At 40.8% G+C, this 8,825-nt stretch overlaps 1 protein-coding gene across 1 annotated transcript in view; it reads left to right on the top strand.

Moving 5' to 3' along the window:
* The window catches only part of REXO2 (RNA exonuclease 2), a 12,323-nt gene that overhangs the window by 426 nt on the left and 3,072 nt on the right, over positions 1 to 8,825 (top strand). Inside the window, exons 2-6 of the mRNA XM_005856823.2 lie at positions 671 to 754; positions 3,717 to 3,794; positions 4,369 to 4,480; positions 6,239 to 6,347; positions 8,171 to 8,224. Of these exons, the coding sequence (XP_005856885.1) occupies positions 671 to 754; positions 3,717 to 3,794; positions 4,369 to 4,480; positions 6,239 to 6,347; positions 8,171 to 8,224 (437 nt within the window). The remainder of the gene's footprint in view (positions 1 to 670; positions 755 to 3,716; positions 3,795 to 4,368; positions 4,481 to 6,238; positions 6,348 to 8,170; positions 8,225 to 8,825) is intronic.

The raw sequence follows: 8,825 nt of genomic DNA, 5'->3' as shown, positions 1-8,825 counted from the left end.
GCGGCTCTGCTGGCCCCACTTCCCCAGCCTCGCGGGACCCTGGGTGGCTGGAGCTGGACGGGACTCCGGAGATGACTCAGCCTTCCCCTTCATCCCATAAACCAGGAAACTGAGGCCCAGAAAGAGGAGTCCGCTCAGTCCAGCCGGGCTGTGAGGGAGCAGCTGAGCTGGGAGGGGACCCCACTTTTGTTCCCTTTGGGTTTTACACGCTCCTGCCAAGCACATCCCCTTTCTTGCAGCCTGGGTTTTCTCAGATATGAACTGAGGATAATAACAGTACTTTTTCTCCATTTGATTGCGATGAAGATCAAGCCGTGTAATCAGCACGAAAACTTTGTCAACTCTGCAGAGACGTGGCGATGTCGGTTATCTGACGCTGCCAGAATTGGGTGCTGTCAGCACGCAGTGTTGCTTATTTTGCATCTGTAGAACCTAGAGTAGAACCGGGCTGCCTGACACGGAGCAGGGTTTTGGTAAATGTGAATGAATAGACGACTAATGTTGAATGCTTTGAGGGCTCGCCCGGGAGCGTCATTGTCTCTTCTGTCTTGGCTGTGGGATATGAATTGAGTTTGCCTGAGGGAATTCCTGTTAAATGAACTTGGGTAAAATAGTCCAGAAAGATGGTTTGTGTGTGTTATGTATAATAGATATATATTTTTTATTCCAGATGACGGGATTGGACATTGAGAAGGACCAAATTATTGAGATGGCCTGTCTGATCACCGACTCTGATCTCAACATTTTGGCCGAAGTACGCAATGCCCCCTTATTCCCGTGTACTGTTTAGAGTATATTGGAGATCCAAAGACTGTTTTTCCCTATCTCTTTATTTAAAAAATAAGATTAAGGTACAGAGTAATGTGCTAGGTCATGCATGATAAGGTTGGTACTAGAACCAGAGTAATTCATCTCACAATTTAATTATTTTTCAATAAGCCATGCCCCAAATTACAGAAACATAAATGTTACCATTTTCTGAGCACTTACTGTGTGCCAGGCACAGATCTCTAAGTGCTTTACATGGATTCACTCTTAATGGGAAGAATGATTATAAGGTAGGTACTGTTATACTTATTTTATGGAGGAGGACATGTTGGCACAGAGATGTTGGATAATTTGCCCAAGGCCACCAGGCTAGTTACTGCAGGAGCCAGGGGTTTAACCCAGGCAGTCTGAATGACGTGCCCCTAACCAGTAAGACAACCAACTATACAGTGCCACCAGGAGTGGTGACTCACGCCAAAGCTGACATCTTTCTATCATAACTTTAAATTTAACTTGACTCCATATGTCCAGGTTTTGCCTTTTCAACTAGGACATGTGATTTTTCTAGATCTGTATGTAGATTTTAGAGAAAATCTGTTGGTGCAGAATCATAAAACACTCTCTTGTTGACATTGGACGTGATTAAAGTTTTAACATGATGCCTTTAACCGAAACATTAAACAAAACAAATAAAACGCACTTGTTGCCTTTTGGGCACTCGTGAAACATTTAACAAGTGTGTGACAGCATCTGATTGGTAGAGGGTGAAATCCCTGGCGTGGAATAACTCTGTTTCAAGTTGTCAGCAATAATCAGAGGCAGTGAGAGACTAGAGTAGAAACACAGTAGGTATGTTTGTGGGAAAGAGAGTCTTGTTAAAATAAGTTCCCAGAGGGTAGGATTGATGTGTTACTGGCACTGGATAGGTTTAATAAATCTATAGTTAAGACTTACTTTCCTGGGTGGGGAAGAGGGGAGAAGGCATTTATAGAGGAATTGCTATTTTTGTAGAGCAGCAGGCATACATCCTGGAGTCCCCCCTGAGAGATCAGCTGCAGGAGAGGCATTAGACTGACTTTCTTCTTGTAACAGCTAACTTTAAAAAAAACTTTAAATAAATAAATAACGTAATGTAAATAAATAAACAAAGCCCCGAGGTTTAGGTTTGGTGGCTTTACCCTGCCACTTGGCATTTACGAGAGATGAATAGTGAAGAGAAGTGCCTGTACTTACCAGCCCAGCTTACCCCTGGCTGAAGCAGAGATTTTCCCGTAGACTGTTGATATAATGTGAAATCCTGACAGTTTAATGGGCCGGTCAGTTGATGTGGACCCTGGAGGAAATTTGGGTCTGTTCCCCAGCTGCAGATGAGTGCGACATTTGTAAATAGACTCAGTCAGATGAGGATAAGGATGTTAAAAAAAAATGCTTAGGGGCTGTTGGCACTAGAGGGTCAGTTCCGTGGAAAATAAGTCTTATTTTTGTATATGAGTTTGAGGGAAAATGTCTTATGCTGGTAGAAGAACAAATATCCTACTCTGGAAATTTTTCTGTGGGTGGCTTACTGGGGTCTAAGTTAGCCTTAGATTGATAGTAGTTTTTTCCATCAGAGTTCGTTAGAACTGTTTTTTACAATATAAGGTTTGTGTGTGTGTGTGTGTGTGTTTTAAATGGTATCAGAGCACATTTTTTGCTTCATGGAGTTTGCCATTACCAGTTTTCTTATTTGGTTAAAACTCCTTGTTAGTTGTAGAAGTTAGGCATATTTTAGTCAAATTTTAGCCATTACTTTCAGTGACTGCATACTATTTTTACCACCTTAGTAGTAATAATACCTTGGAGTTATAGTACTTTTCTTCTAGAGAGTTCAAAGAACTTTCAACCTATAATTTCTTTTATCTTGTTAACATCCCTTTGAGGGAAGGGGGCCAGTTTATAGCTCCATTGTCCGGAAGGAGAAACCAAGGCCAGGTGACTTGCAGTGACCACTTAAGTCGGGCTGTTACTGCTGGGCCTCAGCCAAGACACTTGCAGTTGAATGTTCTATTACAGGGACTGAGAACTCAAAGGCACTTTCATTTTTCAGTTGTAAACAGTTACCTTTTTAATATGAGAACATAGTTAAACAGTATAACTTTATCATATATATATACATATATATATACGCGCACACACATACACACACACACACACATATATTAGGATATTGGTTTTTCTTTTTCTTTATTTCTTTTTAAAATTTTTATTGTTGAAAGTATTACATATGAAGATATTGGTTTTTCATCCTGTTCTTCTGCTCTATAATATTCCCCAAAGTTTATGTACTTCCTTGGTATTTTTCTTGGTATTTTGTGTGTGTATATATATATACATAAACACACACACATACATACACACACACACACACATAATATTTTTTAAACAACCGTAAGTGAAATCACATGCGTGTGTATGCTGTTCTGCAATTTTCTTTTTCAGTTAGCAATATAGACACTTCAAAATGAACTCATAATCAGGGGTTGGCAAGTTTTTTTAAAGAAGACCAAATATTAAATATTTTAGGCTTACAGTGCCATATACCTCACTATTTCCTTTTTGGTTGTTTGTTTTACAACTATTTACCAATGTAAAAAGCATTCTTAGCTTTTTGGCAATAAAGCAAAAAAGTCACAGGCTGGGCTATAGTTTGTTGACCCTTGATAGATAACTAGTTCTTCTCAATAAGCAGTTGTTGCAGTTGTGTGTGTGTATGTGTGTGTTCATTGAGTCTATTTGCCACTTTAAACAGTGCTGGAATGAATGAGGACCACTTTAGAGTTAACAGAGTACCCTCCTCTCTTACTTTCTCTGGTATATATATTCAATCCTTAAGATAATTTCAACTTTACCTCAGAAACCAAGGCGATCCCTGTTGATTCTGGATGACTAATGGCTTTTCCCATCCACAGGGTCCTAACCTGATTATAAAACAGCCAGATGAGTTACTGGACAGCATGTCAGATTGGTGCAAGGAGCATCACGGGAAGGTAACACTATCAAATAGCAGGATTCCTGCCCTGGGGATCAGTAGCAACATCGGAATCCGATACCATTGTTGGATGGTATTGTAAAGCGGGTTAGCGGAAGATTGCTTGGCGAGCCTGGGAAGCCGCTTTTTTGTTTGCTTTCCACCTCTGGGACCTCTTGAGATCATCTTCTCCGCAGGTCCTCTTTTTTCCTCTCCTGCATTCAGTCTGTCGCCACCACATTGTGGATTGTCAAGTATTGCTCAGATCAGTCTTTGGATAAGGTTAGACATCAACTTTCAGACAAGGGGGAATGCCGCTCTCCTGTTGATAGTTGTTCTTCCCAGAGATTATATCCTTGGACTTCAAGTAGCACCTTTGTTGACTGTGTGGAAGTGCTATTAACTATCAGGAACATAGCTTGACTTGGATTCTTAAGAAAAAAATCTGTGCAAAGATAGATAGCAGTTTCAGTTTAAACTTGGGCTCTATAAATGGTCTAAGTACTTGCTCATTTTAGAAGTGAAGTGTCATTTGGATGCCTTTGAATACCGACTTCATGTGTTTTTGGCGGGGCGGGGATTCTCTCTTGCAGTCCGGTCTAACCAAAGCAGTGAAGGAGAGTACAGTGACATTGCAGCAGGCAGAGTATGAGTTTCTGTCCTTTGTGCGACAGCAGACTCCTCCGGGGCTCTGTCCACTTGCAGGTAAAGTTCAATCCTTTGTGTGCCTTGTAGGTAGTCTTCCATTCTAGGAGCTCAAGAGACTGCCGTTCCAGAAAGATCAGCCAAGACCATCATGTCTTCCGCTTACCCTGATTTGGATTATACATCTTACTTTTGTGTTTCAGTGTCCTTGTATAACTTATACACGAATATTGGGAACATGCCCTGAAACCTGATAAGAGGTCTGAGGTATTCAGACTAACTCAGTAAACATTTCCCCTGTATTTTTATTATGGAGAATTTTCAAATGTACAGAAAAGTTGGATTTAGGAATTGTTAACCTTAGGCCATGTTTGTTTTACCTGTCTTTTTAAAAATATATTTTTTAAAATACATTTGAAAATATATTTATTGATTTCAGAGAGGAAGGGAGAGGGAGAGAGAGATAGAAACATCAAGGGTGAGAAAGAATTTTTGATGTGTTGCCTCCTGCACGCCCCCTACTGGGGATCGAGCTGGCAACCTGGGCATGTGCCCCTGACTGCTTGACCGGAATTGAACCCGGGACCCTTAAGTCCCAGCTAGGGCTACCTGTCTATTTTTGTTGGACATTTAAAAGTAAATTGCAGCCCTGACCGCTTTGGCTCAGTGGATAGAGCATCGGCCTGCGGACTTAAGGGTCCCAGGTTCGATTCCGGTCAAGGGCATGTACCTCGGTTGCGGGCACATCCCCAGTAGGGGGTGTGCAGGAGGCAGCTGATTGATGTTTCTCTCTCATCAGTGTTTCTAGCTCTCTATCCCTCTCCCTTCCTCTCTGTAAAAAAATCAATAAAATATATTTTAAAAAAAAGTAAATTGCAGGCACCATAATACTCTATTTCTAAATACTTCATCAAACATTTCCAATTAGTAAGGACATTTTTTTATGTAACCACAATAGCATTATCACATTAAGATAATTAAAATTATTCAGTAACAGTTGCTATCTAGTCCACATCCAAAATGTCTGATTGTTTTTGAACCAGGATTTAATTAACGCTCATGCATTTCATTTAGTTATTATGTTTCTTCTCTTAATCTAAAATGTCCACCTTTGTTTTTTTTCTTTGTGACACTCACTTTTTAAAGAAACAAAGCTAATTCTAGGTTTTTGAAAGCAATGCCTTGTCAGAGAAGTTAATGTTTTATGGAGATGTATTTAAATTTGTATATGTAAATTGATATAGTAACTAACATTTTTCTTAAACATTCACAAAAAAGTTTTGACATTAAGTACTAGAGCATATATTGTATAAATTTTCCCTCTTGCCAATGGAGCTGATGTCTGTTTTACAGTTCTCATTTAAAATTTAGTGTTTTTAATATAAATTACTGTATGGAAACACGAATGATATGATTTGTTAAAATTGGAATGTAAATAAATGTTTCAACTTATGTGATTCATTAAAAGTTAAATTTTTAGTGTTAGTGGTGTGGATTTTGTGACACTGGGAGAAAATTTGCACATCCGGTTGATATAAAAAAGTAACAGATAGATTTGTGCATTGTTTTAAGTATGTGGAATGATAGATTTACCCTTTTGTCCAGATTTATCCTTTTGTTTACAAATTTATTTGTGAGCTAGACTAAATGCTCAGAATCTGCACTTGTAACCTAATCAGACACTCAAATCTTGAGGTGCTTTTAGGATTTGTTTGAATTAAAAAAATTATCTCCATTTCAAATATAGTTTATGAATTTTTATATCCTGTTGTATGCTACTAGAAATACATAGATGCGGTATACTTCGTGTCTTTCTAGGAAATTCAGTTCATGCAGATAAGAAGTTTCTTGACAAATACATGCCCCAGTTCATGAAACATCTTCATTATAGAATAATTGATGTGAGCACTGTTAAGGAACTGTGCAGGTAAGGGCTATATTGAGGAACCATTAAATTGTCTCATTTAGCATGTTTTTGTTTTTTTCTAAGGGTTTGTCTTTTTTTAAAAATATGTTTTTATTGATTTCAGAGAGGAAGGGGGAGAGAGATAGAAACATCAATGATGAGAACCATTGATTGGCTGCCTCCTGCACGCCCCCTACTGGGGACCGAGCCTGAAACCTGGACACGTTCCCTGACTGGGAATCTAACCGTGACCTCCAGGTTCATGGGTCAGTGCTCAACCACTGAGCCACACTCTGGGCTCATTTAGCATGTTTAATTGAGAACTTGTGAAAAGTAATTGAATAGAGCTGTAAAACTTGGGATGCAAAGTGGACATTTAACTTCCTCAATCTGTAGTCACTTGGACCAGGACCTAAATTTATTCTGTGCTGGTGAGAATTGGGGGAAACAGTGTCAAAAATCTTCCATATAAGTTTCATTAATTCAGAAAATCGAGTACCCATTCTGTGCCACGTGTTGGCTTATGTGCCGGGGACATATACATAGATGAAAAGCCCTTAAGTAGCTTAGAATTTAATGAGTTGACAGATGTGTAAAAAACACACTCTAAAAATACACCGTTGGTGACTTCTCTAATGGAAATGTGCGTACAGAACATTGAAGGCCCCAGGGAAGGAGCCTCTAAGTGCTGGAGTGAGGGACTGGGAAAACTAGGGGAAATGGCTTTTCAAGTTGAGATTTAAAGAAGAGTAGAAATTTTCTAGGTATTGAGGGGGCATTCTAGAGAATGGGAGGAGGTATAAAGATATGAGGAAGCAGGAAGATAAGGACAAAACAAAGTTCAAAGAATTGCAAATAGTTCATGAATGCTGGAGTGCAAAGCACGAGGTTGGGAAAAGAGAGATGAGGTCCCATTAGGAACGGCTGGTATGCCATGCTGAGGAGGTTGAAATTCTCTTGTAAGGGATGGGGTTCCTTTGAAAAGTTTAGAGCAGTGGTTCTCAACCTTCCTAATGCTGCGACCCTTTAATACAGTTCCTCATGTTGTGGTGACCCCCAATTTCATTGTTACAAATTGAACGTAATAAAAGCATAGTGATTAATCACAAAAACAATATGTAATTATATGTTTTCCAATGGTCTGAGGCGACCCCTGTGAAAGGGTCGTTTGACCCCCAAAGGGGTCGCGACCCACAGGTTGAGAACCGCTGGTTTAGGGGAATGAGTGATGTGATTAGATCATACTGATTAGATGGTGGCAAGAAAAGGTAGGGAGATAAGAAAGGAAACTTGTATCATCTTGGAGAGAAGAATGAGCTAGGGAAATGACACTTGGGTGGTAGAGAGGGTAGGGAATAAAGTATTTGATGAAGTCATTTGGCTGGCATTGAATGTTTGAATGGGGGAGTGAGGAAAAGGAAGAGATATAAAAATATTCTAGTGTTTCTAGTTTGGCAGTTAGGTAGATGTTCAGAGATACAGAGAAATAAGAGCAAGTGACTTTGGTGGATGGGGGAAGGGAGATCTTGAGGAGGCTGGGTGTGGTTATATATAGTTGAGTTGTAAGTGTCTGGTGGATTTTTAGATGTTGTCTGCAGCGGTCAGTTGGACATCCAAGACAAACTCCAGAGAGCGCTGGGCTGGAGTTAGCAGATGCAGGAGTCTTAGGCATCGATGAGCTTGCCCAAAGAGTACAGAGACTGAAGAGAGGAGAGGGTGGGAGATAGGCCCAGGCAAGGAGGCAACTTGGTAGTCACAACCCAAATGCCTTTTTTGGTTAATAAGATACTTGAGTGACTCAGTATATTTGAGACGCCTTTGAGAGTTCCATTTTTGCTGTGTAGACGCTGGTATCCAGAAGAATATGAATTTGCACCCAAGAAGGCTGCTTCTCACAGGTAAGTTTGCCTTCCGCTGCGTGGCAATCGGGCATGCCAGGTGCCTGGCTGCATGAAATAATGTCTCTTCCCCACTCCTTTTCCTTGGGGGAAAATAAAGGACAACTCACATAAGAAGAACTTTCTTTTGCTAAGACCAGCAGAAATTCTGGCCAGGATTCTAGCATCCCATCTATATATATAAAAGGCTAAGTGACCGTCTGGCCGGCCGGTACATATGACACACACTGACTACCAGGGGACAGACGCTCAACGCAGGAGACTTGGCAGCAGAGGTTCTCGGGTGACGCACCCCGGAACCAGAGAGGAGGGAGCCCGATTCCTCGTGGGGCTGTGCGATTCCACCTTTGGCCGTGGGTTATGTTTTTGCTGTGGCACTGTCAGCCCCGAATCTGGTTTACTGCCGAGCTGTGGTGACTTGGCAGCGGAGGTTCTCGGGTGACGCACCCCGGAACCAGAGAGGAGGGAGCCTGGTTCCTCGTGGGGCCGCGCGATTCCACCTTTGGCCATGGGTTATGTTGAGAAAGGGCGAATAGTGATATTAAAATATTTCTTCTAATTAATTTCCTTTCAATGTGCATGAATCTGTGCACCGGGCCAC

Source organism: Myotis brandtii, unplaced genomic scaffold (genome assembly GCF_000412655.1).
Source record: "Myotis brandtii unplaced genomic scaffold, ASM41265v1 scaffold105, whole genome shotgun sequence".
In the NCBI taxonomy this organism is placed as follows: Eukaryota; Metazoa; Chordata; class Mammalia; order Chiroptera; family Vespertilionidae; genus Myotis; species Myotis brandtii.
Note: the sequence above shows the minus strand (reverse complement) of the source record. Positions and strands in the feature narration are given on the sequence as shown.